Genomic DNA, 19,349 nt, shown 5'->3' with positions numbered 1-19,349 from the left:
GTCAACCACCGAATTAGCAACCAAAGCTGCATTTTAAATCTGTCAATGGACTCTCCTATGTGTGTGTACATGAATATAACCCTAACAGGTCTTCCAAATTGATGCTTTCGGCCTCTCACATTTGGTGTGTGATTTCATCATGTATCTTTGAGTAAGTTCAAAGCTCTACATTTTGAAGCCATCTCTTTAAATAATAAAATTATAAACAAGCTGATGCCCCACATATTTCTTCATTTAGCTGTTGTAGGGAGAGAAAAGGAATAGGGAGAATTAAAGGTAGGCAAAGTGATTGAGGAAGGAATCACCATTGTTAGACTTTTGAAATGCACAAAAACCTTGTGTGTGTGTGAAGGAGAGAATTTTTACTTATTTTAGATGAGCATAAAACATCCCATGCCACTGGAAAGTACTTGAACTTTCTAATGCACGGATAACTTTAATTACTTAACACCATCTTCTACTTCATCTCCATACTCTGGCAAAAACATGAATTCATCCCACCTCAAAGGTAAACCAATATCATAACACAAAAAATGAATAAAGAGAAACATAAGTGCGCATGCGCGTGGGTGCTTGTGCATGTTTCTATGTGTGCATTGTGTGTATGTGTGTGTTCAAGGGCATGAACATTTTGTTCAAAAAAGATATCCATAAATCTTTAGCTTGTTTACAAAAATACCCATATACGGATTTATCCTTAGTGCAAATGTTAAGTCGAAAAAAGCATTTATTTTTAATTTGATCATTCAAGAAAACTATATTATAATTTATAAGACTACACTAAGTATAATATTATATTTGAAAAAAAAAAATACATAATACTATATTTGACAAAAATATCCAAATATTTTTACTTTCTAAATCTGTTTATACACAAGTACTCTTATATGGGTCAACCTTAGGAAATGGTGCTATTATTATTATATTTTAGCTAATCTATTGTAATGAATTAAATTTGCAAATATAAAAGGATGGCTTCTTAGAAATAGAAGATACCACACTAAATAGCCACAGTTTCAACCATACTAATTGATAAGCCATTAAAACATCTGTCCATATATTTCCATGCCACAATTTCTATAATCCAAAATCACCAATTCAAAACTATCAAATAAAAATTTTCCACTTATACTCGTAAAATGACATGAAACTACAATATTAGTATAAGCATTTCCCCTAAAGAGTTTGACACATCTGCCCCGCCATATCCAGAGAAGGAAGGATCAAAATTGTTACTACAAGGAATTAAAATTTCATATGAAAGGTTGAAATTTCATCTACTAACATAAAACTTAATTACTAAATTTGACTTGATCCTCGTCCAACCCATAAAATAATTAAAATCATTCAATTCTAAACTAACTTGTATCATCTTATACCAAATCTTTTGACAATATTTTGGTTTTTTTTACCTTCACAAGGCATGTACTACTTGAGCTCAAATTGCCTTATTCGCTATTAATTTTCTCATGTATTGAAAATTTTCATATGCAAATGCATCTTCGCTGGTGTGTAAGCATGCATACATATGGGTACATCTTGCATATCATATACGTACATGTGTGTATTAACTATTAACATCTTGGATTTGTTAGAATTATGACAGATAACTGAAGTGATAAAAATAAATGAGCAGAGTAACATCTTGCATTAGTTAGTTATGGTGGATAACTACAGTCACTAAGAATAAATAACCAACAGACAGGAAGATCACCTTTAATTTGTTGCTTTATAAAAGCCTCCCCAATTTCAACAAATAAAGAATCCGAAGGATCGAGAAGGTAAGTACAACACCAACGAGGATTGCCATCAACAGTGTTCCTATGAAGAAAGATAAATTAAAACAGTCAACTTACGGATGCATTAAAATGATTTGCAAACTTTTTAAATTCAATATTTGTTCCCTTTCAGGAAGGTAACAAACAAGAAATCAGAATATGCTCTGTAATGAACATAACCGAAGATTAAAATTAATTTTAAATGAACTCATAAAAATGTAAAGCAAATGATATGAAATCTATAATGCTAAACAGAATCAGAAAAGTTTGTGATACCTAGATCTTTCACCTAATGTTAAAGAAGATTCATGTTTAAAATATAGACAGAGTAAGCATGCCTAGTGCCAGGGGTTGAAAGTAACTCTTCCAGTAAATGCCCTGAGTAATAAAAAATTCATAATGCTTTACCATTAAATACCAAAACAATTTTGAAGTTGGGTCTTAACCTCGCAATGGCTCTCTTCTTTGCCTTTGTCCGCCTCCCTCCACCAAGATTGTGATCATGGCAACTCTCTCCTCATCTCTAAACTAATCTTTGCTTGTATGCTTGCTTCTGTAGTTAATTTTTAAGTTAGTAGTTGCACGAAATTTTTGCTCCCACTAAGTTCAAACCCCACCCCCCCCCCCAGGTGGTGCCATAATGAGCCAACAGGTTAGGTGATCAATAAAAATTTCAATGCATACTATGATTGTCCTTGGGAGGATGTCCTATCCTTCATTCTTGGTAATTATCTTTCTTTTCTATTAGTGATATTGTTCTTCTATCAAAAAAGAAATTTCAGATGCATAAAGAAATTGATTAAGCATATTCTCCCACACACAAAATACACTGTAACTAAATAAATTTCGTCCTTCTTGAGAGTTGCCTTTGCTTATCTATAATGCCCATTTCTTCTCAAAAGAACCTTATAGTTTTTCTCCGCCATAAGGGAAGGATATAGGTAAAGTTAGAACCAAATGCAAAAAGTAAAAAGGTGTTTTCATTTGTACATAGTCAGCGGAATACAGAAAGAAAGGACTCAAACTAAAAAGATCATATGCCAAAATGATATTATTTCTAATGAAACACAAGTCCTTCTCATCTTTCAGTAACAGACCAGGACTGGAAAAAATTGACAATCAGATAATGGAATCTAACTAGAATCTAGGAACAAAATGACAGTAACCAGCAGCAGCAAAAGGAACAGTAAAGCTTCTATTAAAAATAGAAAAGAAACATGTATCACAGTTACAACTTGTTGGATACAAAAATATTTAGCATGTCAATTAGCAAGAAAATTGAGTACCAGTCACCAAGCCTCGTAATATTTGCTGAGGGGTATATCTTTTTCAATGTGGCTGGAACATTCCCAGAGAATGATGGCAGCACTAGAACAAAGAAAGAGAATTGCAAGTGATAAGGCAAATCAAAACTAGCCAAATATATTGCAAGAAAAAAATTTGATACTCAAAATAGATTTCAGTTGAATCCTTGTATACAAGAAAATTTTATATTATATTATTATCCCACTTCATAGTTCAGTCAGACATTCTATTATATGGATTTCATGACAAAGAAAGGTCAAAGCAATTATGGAACTGAACTATACCTGGAGTCATGCCTAGCTCTAACATGCGAGATAATATCTGTTTCTGCAAAATCAATTGTTGATCCAACCAATTTTGTGATAAAGGCCCACCCCACCTGTTTACAAAATAGAGATAAAAGCAAGCCATGAAGCAAAGACGTGGGACATGGAACATGGATACAACACAAACATAGGGAAATAAATAGAATGAGGACAATCGGCAACATTCTAATTAGCTTTTTCTTAAAAAAAAAAAAACAGAGAGAGAGAGGGACAAGTTGCAACATTATTTCAATATAATTCTTATGCATATGCAGAAATACATCTCTGTGTGTAGTAGTTCAACATTTTCAACTCTCATGCAAATGTAGACACAAATCTTTGTGAATATACTACACATTAAAATTAGCTTACCATAAGTTAGAATTATGGATAGAAGCTTTGGAATCTAGAGGCTTTAGGATAAGTAAAAATAAAACAGAATATATGAAATGTAATTTTAGTAATGATAGGAGGAATATTTGAGACAAAGTTAAACTTGATGATGAAAAAATAAATAACACTTGTAGATTTCGATACCTTGGATCTATTAAGCAAGCTGAAGGAGAAATTGAACATGATGTAATGCATAGAGTTAAAGCAGGTTGGATAAAATGGAGAAGTGCTTCAAGTGTGCTATGTGATCGTAGAATAACCTTAAAATTGAAAGAGAAGTTTTATAGGACAGTTATAAGACCAGCTATGCTATATGAATCGAAATGTTGGGCGACGAACAAACATAATATCCAAAAAGTAAAAGTTGCCGAGATGAGAATGCTTAGATGGATGAGTGGTATAATATTGAAAGATAAATTAAGGAATGAACATATTCGTGGTAAGTTAGGTGTAGCCACTATGGAAGATAAGATAAGGGAGGGACGACTCAGATGGTATGGACACTTGCAACGTAGGCCTTATAGTGCACCTGTGAGGAAGAGTGACTTAGTTACTGTGGGGGGCAGTAGAAGGGGTAGGGGTAGACCTAAAATAACTTGGGAGGAGATAGTGAGTAAGGATTTAATATCCTTGAATCTATCAAAAGAAATGGTCCATGATCGCATAAATTGACGGAAAAAGATTCATATAGCCGACCCCACTTAGTGGAACTAAGGCTTGGTTTTGTTGTTGTCGTATAAGAAATTGAAAAGATGAGAGAAATAAGTGAGAGGCCACAAGATGGAGAAGAAAAATGAACTGTCAAAACTATGCTGGACAGAAGAACAACAAAGTGCAAGATGGTTAGTTAATCATCCTTAACAAGATCATCCATTGTTTTATTAAATAATCTCAAAGTAGAAGAGAACGAGGCAATCACATAAAACAACAACCAAGTCTTAAGTCCCACTAGGTGTGCTTGGCTACTTCAATCCTCATCCACCATTTCACACTATCTAGGGCAATATACTATGATTATTGAAAGATTAAAGTGTTATCAAATCTTTGCTCACTCACTATTTCAATCCAAGCTACTCTAGGTCAACCCTTTCCCCTCTTACAGTCCTATTCCCACTAACATTAACTAGCTCATCCTCACCAGGGCTTTTTTTTATCGAAAAAGAAGATATTTTATTAAAGATAACCGAGTAGTACAAAAAGGATCATAAAAAATCCTCCTTAGAAGATAAAAGAACGAAAAACAAAAAATATCAAAACAGCAGTGCCTGCCAATCACTTATAGTAAATCTGACAAAGGGACTCCTCTGAAACAACCTACTGCAAAAGCCCACAACAAGGCCAAATACTGAATCCAATTCTAAAGTAGAGACAAAACATCTTCTTTCCTTAAACATACGAGCATTCCACTGCAACCAAACCCCCCATATAAAACAGCAAAAGTCCAATGCTGACCCATCTTTACCCCTACCAAAACCTGAAAATGAGATACTCAACAAATCTTCCGCCAACTCCAGAGACACCCAATTATCTCTTGCCGTCAAATATTCACGCTCAATTCCCGAAACAGCAATTATTTCCAGTGCACTATTGTTTCGTGTGTTCAATCCATCATCCATCTTAACCGCCTTTTCCTTATCTCATGTTCTATAAGTGCTATGCCTGACTTATCACGAATGCATTCATTCCTTAATTTATCTTTTAGATTTATACTACTCATCCACCTCAGCATTCTTATTTCAGAAACTTTTACATTTTGGATATGCTGTCTATTAGTTACCCAACATTCTAATCCATATAGCATAGCTGGTCATATGGCTGTCCTATAGAGCTCTCCTTTTAAATTTTAGGGCATTCTATGATCACATAACATGCCAAAACAGTTGCTAAATAAGTGTCGACAACTGTATTCGAGTTATTGGTATTTTGTTGGTCCTTTGCACTTACTTCAAAGTTGGGCACATGCACCAAATCAATTAGAAAATATTTTTGGTACTTAAATATATTATCCTATGTTTTCAAGGAAAATTTACTGACTGCGACATGAAACTTAGTGGAGCTGGATTCCTACCATGGGTTTTTTGTTGATCAAATCGCTTAGTTACAATGGGCTTGAGTATGTTTAACCATGAAAATATATTTCTCAACCAAATATTTCCCATTTAATTGCTTAAAATAGACTTGGGAGTTGGGTATTAAATTCGGAAGGAGCTGATTCTCTGTGACTCTCATGCACTATGTTTATCATATCTTTCACATTACTTGGACTTTTTTGAGTCGGGAAAAAATGCATTAGAAACTACACTCAGAGAGTTCTTTGTGTCAACCTTGAACACTCACTCACATACACCAAGAAATGAAGGAGACATTTTCTCTCCAAGTCAGGCCCCATGCTGCCTCTGTTAGAAGTGCTGACACTTTTGAATCTTCTGATTTTTGCTCAATATTTTGGACATAACTTCATTTATATCGTCTCTCCTTAGCACGCAATGCTGTCATTACTTCTTTCTTAATTCAAATGGTCTTCTACTTTGTTATATTACCACTTTACCTAAAAGTTTAAGCTATTAGGTTGTGGGCCAACAATGTATATCAAGCTTTGACACGCCCCTGCATGTGCAGCCCTACAGCACATGGTGAGAGAATTACAGGGAATATAATAATTTTTTAAAACACCACATAATAAACACTGGCAACAAGACTAGAACACAGGACCTCTTAGTAGCCAGCTCTGATAATACGTTAGATTACCACTTACCTAAAATCTTAAGCTATTAGGTTGTGGGCCAACAATGTATATCAAGATTTAACATACTTCTTGGGATTTCCATTTTTGTAGGGCTCTAAATGATAGGGAGGCGGAGGACGTCGATCTCTCCCACTTGCCAATGCTCAATTGGGAGAGATAATAGGGTAGGGAATTTGGATTCTTCATGAGTTTATTCTTATGAATTTTTCTATAAGCTTTTGATTAAAATTTTTAAGTGCTTTCCTCTTCATTGTTCCATCTGGAAAGCTAAAGTCTCCTTTAAGATAAAGGATTTTATTAGTTGGTTGTTCTCATGGTCTTCCATTTCCACAAAATTGTCGAAATTTCCATCAAAATTTTCGATTTCCATGACCCTCGAAATCGAATGGCAATTGATTTCTATCTTACATAATTTCCATCGAAATCTCAACGAATCATCCGAAATTTATCGAAATCTCGAAATTTTAGTGAAACTTGTAGAAATTTGAACTATGCAATGAAATTTCCTCGGAATTCAAATGAGAGATTTAGGAGTGAAGTGAAATTTCTCTCATTAATTATTAAATTCATTTTTATTGAAACAAAAGATTATTACAAGTGCTTTTGAAATTATATGAAAAAATAAACCTACAACAACATTTTATTTAACCATTCATGTCTAAATTATCTTATTTGTATAATAAATAATATTTAAATGATTTATGAATTTCATTTGTATTAACTGATTCACTAAATATATTTAATGTACATATGTTTGATGCACACATTATATTACAACTTCTCCATCTCATACACGGCATAGATATATTTGCTTGTAATATATTAGTCCTAAAACTTACATTATCATGTCTATTAATCATTTCTAAAGCTTCACAAAAGAATTCTATGTTTTACTACTGATTTCCATCATTTTTGCAAATCGAAATCGAAATTGACACTTCAAATCAAAATTTCTGTCGAAATTTCCGTACTTTTGGAGCTTCGAAATTTGAGTCGAAATCAAAATTTAAGACCTTGGTAGTTCTTAATAGAGTTAACACAAAAAATCTGTTACAGAGTGGGAAGCTTTTGAAGGCATAGAAAGATAAACACCTTCCCATCTCATTACTTAGTCCCTGCAGCTAAGAATTTTGGTTTGTAAACTAATTCCTGTATTTGGTAAAACTGGTGTTCTCTTTCTTTTTCAAATTATTTTCGAAATGCTTTTTCTTTGTTTACCTAGATGAAAATATCAAATGGAAACCCAACTTTTCACATAAACCATCTACCATTTTGAGAATCCAAGACACGTCTCAAGCCTAAACCTTGGATTCTCACACTAAGATGATTTCTGCTGACTTTATATTGATATGTGAATGTAGTCTTTGTGTAGATACTTCAAAATTTTTAATTTCTTATTTTTCTTCCTTTTGGATAGCATACTGTCATTTGAAAGTTTTCCGGCATTCTGTCTACCAAAAGAAACAAAAAGTCAGAGAGAATAAGAAAAACCAAATAAACAACCTACAAATCACAAGTGCTTAAACCACCAAGTCTCCAAACTGAAATATAATAACCAAAGCTCACAAAATATTCAAGGTGGAAACTAAAAGAGGAAAAGAAAAAAAAAAAAAAGAAAAGAAACAAGAACACCAAAACACTAACCTTTAAGCTGAAACCCTCCAATGTACAAGGAAAACCATAGAGCAACTATGTGATGAGAACAAATCCAACATGATAAAATACAAAATCAAGGTTCTCTCAATTTTATTCCCAGTTTCCAACACTTTTGAGGTGCACACAAACACAAACAACTTGAATAAGACATGGAGGGGTCATCTCTTCCAACTTATACAAACTGTGGTCATTTAGGATTTGAAGATGAAGAAGTCAATTGACGAAGGCCGTGAAGCTGGTGAACTTTATCACTTTGAGCCATTATCTCCTTTTACCACCAGCCTGTTTTTGCCAGACCACTCCAAATCCATTATTGCCTTGGTCATCCTTCATCGGAAAAGTTGAAGTTACCAGTTCCTAATTGAGACCTATCTAGTCTTGCATGTGAGTCTTGTCATTTGGGAAAGCATCATCGTGTCCCTTTTGCTTCCCAAGTAAATAAATGGGCAGCAAGCCCCTTCATGTTAGTCCATTATGATGTTTGGGGTCCTAGTCAAGTTATGTCCAAGTCGGGTTTCCGATACTTTCTAATATTTGTTGATTATTATTCAAGGATGACTTGGTTTTATCTAATTAAAAATCATTCTGAGTTATTTCATTTCTTTTGTGCCTTTTGTTCTAATATAAAGACTCAATTTAGTTTGTCAGTTTGGATAGTTCAGAGTGATAATGCTAAATAGTATTTCAATACTCAATCCAATAATTATATGACACAGTTTGGTATTGTTCATCAGTCATCTTGTGCCCATACACCTCAACAAAATGGTGTTGCAAAGAGGAAAAATTGGGGTCCTAGTCGGGTTATATCCAAGTCGGGTTACGATAGTTTCTAATCTTTGTTGATTATTATTCAAGGATGACTTGGCTATATTTAATAAAAGATCGTTCTGAGTTATATCATTTCTTTTGTGCCTTTTGTTCTAAAATAAAGATTCAATTTGGTTTGTCAATTTGGATATTTTAGAGTGATAATGCTAAAGAGTATTTGAGTACTCAATTCAATACTTATATGACTCAGTTTTGTATTGTTCATCAGTCATCTCGTGCCCACACACCTCAACAAAATGGTGTTGCAAAGAGGAAAAATAGATATATCCTTGAAGTCACTCGCACCTTACTTTATCTAATGCATGCTCCTAAAGTGTTTTGGAGTTATGTTGTCCCTATTGCTTGATATCTTATCAGTAGGATGTCATCCTCTATTCTTAGTGGTAAAAGTCCCTACTCCTTTCTCTGTCCTAATTCCCTATATTCTCTTTACCTCCTCGTACATTTGGGTGTGTGTCCTTTGTTCATTAGCTAAATGCCAAGGTGCATAAGTTGGATGCTTGTGCTATAAAATGTGACTTTCTAGGCTACTCGTGTACTCAAAAGGGATACCATTGTTATAGTCCTACTCTGCATCAGTTTTTGTTTTTGAAAATGTTACCTTCTTTGAGTCTACACCATGCTACTCTCGGTCCCAGAGTGCTACCGACCTCAATGAGTCTTTTCCTCTGCCTAATCTTCTAGTTTCTAGTTTGTTGTCCTTACCTAATCATCCACATGTGTTTCGAATTTCAATGTACTTCGAGTCCTTCTCATCATATCAATTGTTCTAATTTGCAGGTGTATTCATGACAATGCTCTAAGAGAGTCCCCTCTAGCTTCTACTGCTGCACCTTTGGTTTCCTCATCTAATGATCATATTTCCTATGATGTTGATCCAAGATAAAGGCACATGTACAAATCATCCCATTTTGGAAAATATAATAAAAGGAAAAATATTTACTAACAAAATTAATATTAAATAAAAATACAAATACTTATCAGAAGATGAGGCATGGAAGGACCACTATCCTTAAAGTCAATATCACACCTATGGAAAACATTTCTCTGTGCATATAGTCATTGTGCGCACGACCTCCAGGATTACTTAGCCGGCTCAACTTTGTGTGCACTTACAAACACTAGAGCTTTAGGAGATGTAGTGTCATTTAATTACACAACAAAATATAAATCTCAAAATAAAGTAGAATATAGAGTTGTTTTGAAGAAAAGAAACATATCTTGAAATGAAGTTGGATTACAATTTATTTAGGTAAAATTAAGTATAACTTCTAGCATCATAAGTATGAAACCATTAAAGTGGTACTTAATATTTTAAAATGTTAAAACTAATTAATATATTAAAGTTAACGTATATTTAATTAAAATAAAACCAACGGCTATTATATAATAGTAATTAAATATATATTTTTTTTAATTTGAAACATCCAACATAAATATCAACAATCCCCCACATGATTCAAATTTAAAAAATTGAAGAAAGATTAAATCAGAGTTGGGTAATTACGAAACGCAATGCATTGGGTGATAATAAATTTTGGTTCGAATTACACTTAGAGAAAATATGTTATGAGTTACAAGAACTTGGTGAATATTAAATTCTTGAACCAAATTATTTTAGTGTAACACAATAAACATATCACTCACATAACAGCTCTAAACACAAAACTCCTATGGGTTGGTACAAATAGACCATGGACCTTACCTGGATATTCATGAGTGCTCTAGAAAGTTTTAACCTAGTAAACTTTCATAGGAAACGGCACCACTTCCACACTCACACAGTTAAATCCATCAAGTGTGTAACTATAACTAAACATACCACCTAAAAAAGGATATGGATTTATTAAGAGATAAACTTAACCTTACAATCAATACAATTGCACCATTCAAAACACCATAGGGATGATAAAAAAAATAATAATAATACTCACCAAACTACTCAATGACTTGTTACTACCCATTGAACCTATTCATGGGATCTCCAATTACATAGGTTGGGTTACTTTCTATTAACTTTTTAGCTAGTCCTTTAGTTAAGGAAATCATTAATCAACAGTTTTTCTCAATTCTCATATTTTGATCATATAGGTACACCCACATTTTTGTGATCATACTAATAATAGCCCAATTTGACTATTCAATTACTTCAGGTTAGTCCACAAATATACTAACCAAAGCCAATACTATGGTGTCACGGGCCAACTATTTTCACACCTTTGTGAAAGGACTGTGCGGCGCTAACTAAACCCCTTTTGTTTAACTAGCCAACCTATCATTTACAACAATTCATCCACAAAACACTTTCATTATTATTCAAGAAAATATCAACAGAAGCAGTAAGCAACTTATGAAAGTAGTGGCAAGTAAGCAGTAAACATTGAAGCAACGTAATTCATTAACAACACCTTCGTTAACATTGTGTCTAGCGAGGGAGGCAAGTAGGCTAAACATGTTGACAATATCTAGTAAGTTTTACAAGTTGATGAACACTCACCCTCCCCTAAAGAGCTTTCTATGCAATTATCACTCTGACACTAGGAAACATCAAAGTGACCGAGGAGTCATACTACCTTATTTGGCATAGGAAGAAACTACTTCTAGAGAATAAACCTACACTAGTATTTACATGATTGAAACTCATCCCAAACGCACGAGACAAGCGGTCACAGGCAAGCATAATGCCCTGATCAAGCTCGGCTCGTGACGCACCCCCATTTATGCAGTCAACGTCCTCGTAGACTTTCACGCTAGGCACACTTCTACTTTGTCCATGAACGGTTGCATATCTTCCGCAGAAACCTAGCTGATTTCTTCGTCACCAAGGCCTTTCCACTTCACTAAGAACTCCCCCCGCTTCTTCCTTGAGGATGTGAACTCTCTATCTGCAAGGATGTCTTCTACTTCACGTCTGTCAAGTTGCACTGTCTTCAATTTTGATCTGGTTGACTGACTTCTGCTTGGATCTTCTGTATTGGCATTGAACGGCTTGAGGTAGCTGACGTGAAACACCGGATGCACTTTCATCCAAGTCAGAGGGTCGATTCTGTAAGAGGCCTTCCCAACTTGGGCCAAGATGGGGACTCGTCCTTCATATTTGCGAAGTAGTCTCCTATCTCGTCCTCGTAGTGACCTAATATGTTCAGGATTGATCTTAACAAGCACCAAGTCACCTATGTTGAAGTGTTGCAGTCTTCTCCCTTGATCTGCCCACTTCTTCATCCACTTAGAAGCTTTCTCCAAGTAGGCTCGGGCAATCTCTACATTCTATCTCCATTCTCTGGTTAAGATGTACGCCTTGGGACTCTTTCCTTTGTATGGCTCATCCACTGTGTGAGGTAACTGCGGCTGCTGGCCTATAACAAGCTCAAAAGGGCTCTTGTCGGTTGTTGAGCTCCTTTGGGCATTAAAACATAACTAAGCCACATCAAGTAGTTGCACCAAATTCTTCTGGTTGGCGTTAACGAAATGGCACAAGTACTCTTCTGGTAGCCCATTGAATCTCTCCGTATGTCCATCTATCTGTGGATGGTAACTCGAAGAGATTTCAAGCTGTGAACCGAGGATCCCAAAAAGTTCTGTAAAGAAGTTGTCGGTGAATCTTGAGTCTCGGTCACTAACAATATCTTGGGGAACACCCCACCACTTCACAATATTTGTGAAGAACAATTGTGTCGTATCCTCTGTCGAACAATACTTTGGTCCGGGCATAAATGTACCATACTTCAAAAACTTATCTATAACCACAAGTATAGACCCTGCATCTCCCGCTCTGGGCAAGTTGGTGATGAAGTCCAGTGAGACCCTCCCATGGTTTGGATGGTACTGGTAGGGGCTCTAGAAGCCCTACAATCTTCCTCTGCTCCATCTTGTCTTGTTAGCAAGTGAGACAAGTTCGGGTATAATCAACCACATCATCACACATGTGCAGCTAATAATACCTCTACTTTAGTAAAGCTAAAGTGCGCTGCCATCCTGGATGTCTAGCCCACATGGTATCATGAGACTCTCTCAACAGTGTTTTCCTTATATCACCAACTCGTGACACAAAGAGCCAGCTACCATGGGTCATCAGCAATATGTCTTCCATCCAAAACTAACGTGCTTTCCCTATTTCAATCAGCTTTATAAGTATCTATGCAACTGAATCTTTGGCTAAGTTCTCTTTGATGGGCTCCTACATCGTCGTGGTAACAATACTCACAGTCAGGTGTGTTACCATTGCAAGGCCACTAGCTCGGCATTCCTATTCAATGCATCAGCAACTTGGTTCAAGTGCCCCGCCTTGTGCTTAGAGGAGAAATCAAATTCTGCCAAGAATTCCTGCCATCGGCCCTACTTGGGTGTAAACTTCAGCTATGTGAAGAAGTGACTAACACCCGAGTTATTCGTTTTCACCACAAACCTTGACCCAAATAAGTAATCTCGCCACACGCAGAGACAATGTATTACCGCTAGCGTCTCCTTCTCTTGAGTTGAGTACTTTCGCTCTGCTTTACTTAGCTTATGGCTCTCGTACACAATAGGATGTTCCTTTTGTAACAAGACTCCTCCAAGGGCGAAGTCTAATGCATCTGTTTGCACCTCGAAGGGTTTCATGACATCCGGAAGAGCAAGTACCAGATCTCTCATCATGGCATCCTTCAAGTCGTCAAAGGCTCCCTGGCACTTGTTTATCCAGTTCCACCCATGACCTTTCTTCAGCAGTTCTGTCATAGGAGCAATTCTCTGCAAATACCCCTCTACAAACTTCCTGTAATAGTTGGCAAGGCCAAGAAAGGAACACAGCTCCTTCACTGTCGTTGGGATCTTCCATTCTTGAATTGTCTTGACCTTCTCCATATCCATCCTGATATAACCTTGCTCAATCACATGACCAAGGATTTGATGCTCTGCTGAGCGAAAGAGCACTTCTCTTTCTTCATGTACAAACTGTTCCCCTTCATCCAGTCGAACACCTTCCATAGATGCTCTTTATATTCCTCCAGAGTGGAACACTGGAACTATAGACAACAATATCATCTAGGTACACCACGATAAATTTGTCGAAGTACTCACGAAATACCTGGTTCCTCAAGGTACAGATGTTGCAAGTGCATTCGTCAATCCGAATGGCATCACCAAGAATTCATATGCCCCATACTGCATCACACAAGTTGTCTTCAGCTAATCCCCATCAGCAATCCCTACCTGATAGTAGTCTGGCCTCAAGTCAAGTTTAGTGAAGTACTTGGCAATCAACGTAATAGGATACTTGTTGCGCACTGTCACCTTGCTGAGCACGCGGTAGTCTACACACATCCGCATGCTCTCATCATGTTTCCTCTGAAACAACATCGATGCCTTGGACGGTGCTTTGGAAGAGCGAATATATCCCACTCATAACAACTCATCAAGTTGTTTCCTCAACTCTGCTAGCTCTAGAGGCGCCATCCGATATGGCCCCTTAGCAGGTGGTTTCACTCTTGGCAACAACTTGATCTCATGATCCACACCCCGTCGTGGAGGCAAGTTATGAGGCAGCTTATCCGACATCACTTCCTTGTACTCATCCAACACAGCTTGGATGGTCGTAGGCACCAGCTCTTGGCCTACTTCTTCATCTACCACCACCGTGGCTAGATATGTCTGCTCACCCTTTCTCAACCCCTTCTTAAGTTGCATGGATGAAAGGAACTTCCCATGGTCTCCTTTCGTCGCAACGGCTTGCACCATGCACGGGTGATCTCCCACTAGACACAAGGAACCACCAAAAGGCATCAGCACTACCTTTGTCCCCCTCAATAATTCCATTCCCAAAATGACTTGAAAGTCATCCAATGGCACTGCTGTGAAATTCGCATGACCTGCCCACTACCCAAGCTTCATAGTCACTTGCTTGGCTACTCCTAGAGTAGGATGGGCTACAAAATTTACCGCTATCATGCGACCTGAATCCTTCTCTAAGGATAAGTTGAGTCTCCTTGCTTCTGCCTGTGAAACAAAATTATGAGTAGCCCCGGTATCCACCATAGCACGGGTACTTTTCCCATTGATCCTCAAGTCCACAAACATCAGTCCTTTTTCTTGTGTAACTTTTGATGCTTTTGCCTGCTTATCCAATGCGTTCACCAGCCGCATTGCAACCATCCTCGAAGTATCCTCCTCTTCCCCATCACTTTCCCTTACCTGCTCCGCAGTGGAAGCCTGTAAGGCATTAAGTGCTGCCTTCTGAGGGCACTCAACAACTCTATAAGGGCCTCGACACAAGTAATACGAAATTTTACTCTTTCGAGATGATGAAGCTTCTTTTGAAGTTGATGCTTTATAGTCGACTCCCCCACTTTTGGGCTTGCCTTTCATGAAAGACATTCCATTGTTTCCCCCTATGCCAAACTCTTTGGATGAAACGGTATTATCACCAACGTAATCAGTCGAGCATAACTATTTGAGTTTGCAAGGTTTCCATAGTATGGTGAAAGTCCTCTGACATTTCACCTACCAAACTTGCTTGATGCTTTTGTGATCCCACCACTTCATCAACTAGTTCCCTCGATTGGGCAATTTTCGTGGCCACATTGTTGGCTGCCATCTCAGCCTGTGCTTCTAGCACACTAATTCTCTCAGCATTGGTTGGCACCATGGTCATTTACCAAAGCTTTACCCACAACAAAGGCAACTAAATTCACGTAGCAATTAATCGGGCTCTAATACCAAGTGTCACAAACCGACTATTTTCACACATTTGTGAAAGGACCGTGCGGTGCTAGCTAAACCCCTCTTGTTTAACTAGCTAGCCTATAGTTTACCACAATTCATCCACAAAATACTTTCATTATTATTCAAGCAAATATCAGAGGAAGTAGTAAGCAACTTATGAAAATAATAGCAAGTAAGCAATAAACATTGACGCAAAGTAATTCATTAACAACACCTCCGTTAACGTTGTGTCTAGCGAGGGAGGCAAGTAGGCTAAACACATTGACAATATCTAGTGAGTTTACAAGTTGATGAACACTCACCCTCCCCTAAAAAGATTTTTATGCAATTCTCACTCTGGCACTAGGAAACATCAAAGTGACCAAGGAGTCATACTGCCTTATTTGGCATAGGGAGAAACTACTTCTAGAAAATAAACCTACACTAGTATTTACATGATGGAAACCCATCCCAAACGCACGAGACAAGCGATCACAGGCAAGCATAATGCCCTAAACAAGGTCGACTCGTGACATGGCTATGTGTCTATTATCCACTTGGACAATGCATTGTAAAATTACACATCTATGTGCATTAATTATCATACTCGAACTAATTTTCCTGTGCCTTTTAAGGCTCGTAAATTTAGGCAACTCCATCACTACACTGCTGTTCTCATGCAAATTTTGTCTCATTTTGCACCCATCATGTTTTGCAAAAACCATTAATAATAATTATTGATTATATTAATTTAATTGCATATTTATGCACCACCATCTATTTCACATACATGAATAGAATATCAAAACATTTTAACCCCCACAATTAAAGATAATAAATTTACATGTCTTACAAACATCACATAATCGTGTGACCTGGAGGTCACGGGTTCGAGGCATGGAAACAACCTCTTGCTAAAAAGCAAGGTAAGGCTGTGTACTATAGACCCAAAGTGGTCTGCCCTCCCCTGGACCCCGCATACGCGGGAGCTTTGTGCACCAGGATGCCTTTTTATGTAGTGAAATAGAATAAGATATTAAAATAATATCTACTAGAAAACAACAGAAAATAATAGAAACGTCTCATACATCTCTTATTGCAGAAATTTTCGATAAGTTGAGACAAATCCAAGAGAACAAAAATCCACGCACAAAATGACAAATCATTTCACTCAAAACACTATTGTTATGATAAATCCAAGAGAACTATAGGACACGGTCTGATCCTTAGCTCCGTAAGTACAAAACAAAAAATAAATTTACTCCATGAGTTGAAGAAATTCAAACCTTATCTCACACTACACACAACACACTGCAGCAACCCTACCTTGTATTGGTCAAACCTACATTCAAACTTCTAAAAGTATTGAAAATTTAACAAAATTTTAAATTCTATATTAAGTATAATCTACAAGAAACACCATGAAATTAGAATCAGCAAATGCAAAGTCCATGATGGCTAAAGAATAACATATGGTTTCTTGGACTCTCAAGTTATCAACCTTAATCCATACCATTATCTAGTTAACCTGAAGATTTCAACCCAATTTCCCCATAAAAAGATAAGAGCTCTCCATAACATTCTGTCGAGTAGCCATGGTAAAAGAAATTGTAGGTTTAAAAAAAAAAAATTCAATCTATGCATATTTTTTCTATCTAAAATAGATAATTCTTGAAACCTCAAGGGAGGTTTTTGAGATTTTTGAAACCTTAGGAGAAATCAATGTCTTTTTACTAAACCTCAAGGAAGGTCAATGTCCTTTTTCCTTTTTTATTATTATGCACATTTCATAATAATTTTTGAGAACGTTGTAGCAAAAAATTGATCGGGTTAACTGAATCAACTACAACCTCGACCACTTGTTAAGAATCAAGAAAAGGGGGCTTAGAGGACCTGAGGTATACTCTGGGAGATCACCCTCGATGCCTAAGTTAGGGAATATGGAAGGATTGAATTATTGCAACAATAAAAGAATAGGTAAGAATGAGATACCTTGACCTCTCTTATGGAGTCCCTTTTATGGGTGTTTGAGGAATACCCTTATTGATTTCTTCATAAATGAGAAATTATTGGGACTGTGGGAGTGGTTTGACTTGTGGGTATTTATTGGGTTGAATTGATTTAGATGTCATATTTGTTGCCACTAACTCGTATTGTCCCTCGATGCAGGTTCTTTCTCTTTAATCTTTGCAATTCAACCCCCCCCCCCCCCCACTTTCAAGCTTTAGAATTACTTTCTTTGGCTTGAGAGTGGTCCATATTATTTACTTAATCCAGTTTCATTGAAGTCAAAAAAATTCGAACAATTCTTCTTCAAAAATGGCTTAATTGAATCGCACAAAATCCAAGCTAGAAAATAAGCCTCAAGCTGTTGAAGGAGTCCCACACTAGTTTTTTGGTGAGGCTCAATCAAAACCTAAATTTAAAGGTCTTGAGTTAACTTTAGGCTCAATCCACGCCGAATCATGAACAATCGAGCCACGTTTGGTGTACACGTCTCAAATCGAGTTAGTATATGGGTTGTTGAGCCGACACGTATTGATGTAGCTCAATCTGAGTCACTGAGCCGATATCCTCTAGATGTGGCTCATTTAGTATCATTATATGGGTTTTCAAGCCTGCATGAGTTAAGGCGACTCAATCTGAGTCGTTTTGTTGAGCTGGAAAGAATGAATATGGCTTAACCCGAGCCATTTTGCTGAGCTACTGCATCAACATGAAGAAATGTGGCTCAATCCAAGCCACTTTGTTGAGTTGTCGAGCTAGCAAGAGTGAATACAGCTCAATTTGAGTCGTTTGGTTTAACGGTCGAGCCAATGTAGGTGAATATGACTCAATCCAAGCCGTTTTGTGTTGAGCTGCCGCATTGGCGTGAGTCACAGTGACTCAATCTGAGCCATTTAGCTGGCAAGAATGAATGTGGCTCAATCCAGCCATTCGATTCAGCAGTTGAATTGAGTTAAGTGAATGCAATTCAATTCGAGCCATTCTACTGAGTTTCCGCATCGACATGAATAAATGTGGCTCAAACCAAGTCGTTTTGTTGTTATAATGGCTCATCCAAGCCACCAAGTTAGGTTTTAAGTCGATCCTTTTAATACATACATACATACATACATACATATATACTTATATATATATATATATATATTTAAAATAAAGTAAGGAGACCATGTTTGCCGATTGGTTCTTGGTTAAGCAATCTTGCCCTTTCTTGATCTGAGTAACCTTCTGCCTTCTGGCCTAATTAATGATTTTTTTTCCGCTTAGCAGTTCTTTATCTGCTGAAAAATTCTTTGGCCGAGCAGACTCTATCTGCTAAGTAACTCTTTTATCTGCTAAGCAATTCTTTGATCGAAAAAACTATATTTACTAAGCAGTTTTTTTGCCAAACAAATTCTATTTGTTGATCATCTCTTTTATCTGCTGAGTAGTTATTTGACCAAGAAGATTCTATCTGCTGAGCAGTTCTTTGACAGAGTAGATTCCATCTTCTGAGCAGTTTTTTTATCAAACAGATTCTATCTGCTAAGCAATTCTTTTATCTACTGAGCAATTCTTTAATCAAGCAATTCTATCTGCTGAGAAGCTCTTTTATCTGCAGAGCAGTTCTTTGACTAAGCATCTTCTATCTGCTGAGAAGTTATTTGGCCAAGCAGC

At 36.8% G+C, this 19,349-nt stretch overlaps 1 protein-coding gene across 4 annotated transcripts in view; it reads right to left on the bottom strand.

The window, feature by feature from the left end:
* The window catches only part of LOC131165002 (alpha-N-acetylglucosaminidase), a 104,387-nt gene that overhangs the window by 51,990 nt on the left and 33,048 nt on the right, over positions 1-19,349 (bottom strand). For all 4 annotated transcript variants that reach the window (XM_058122600.1, XM_058122601.1, XM_058122602.1 and 1 more), the window contains exons 6-8: positions 3,368-3,462; positions 3,065-3,146; positions 1,715-1,821 (exon numbers count right to left, since the gene is read on the bottom strand). In XM_058122600.1, coding sequence (XP_057978583.1) covers positions 1,715-1,821; positions 3,065-3,146; positions 3,368-3,462 — 284 coding nt within the window. The remainder of the gene's footprint in view (positions 1-1,714; positions 1,822-3,064; positions 3,147-3,367; positions 3,463-19,349) is intronic.

This window comes from Malania oleifera, chromosome 9 (genome assembly GCF_029873635.1).
Source record: "Malania oleifera isolate guangnan ecotype guangnan chromosome 9, ASM2987363v1, whole genome shotgun sequence".
Classification (NCBI taxonomy): domain Eukaryota; kingdom Viridiplantae; phylum Streptophyta; class Magnoliopsida; order Santalales; family Ximeniaceae; genus Malania; species Malania oleifera.
Note: the sequence above shows the minus strand (reverse complement) of the source record. Positions and strands in the feature narration are given on the sequence as shown.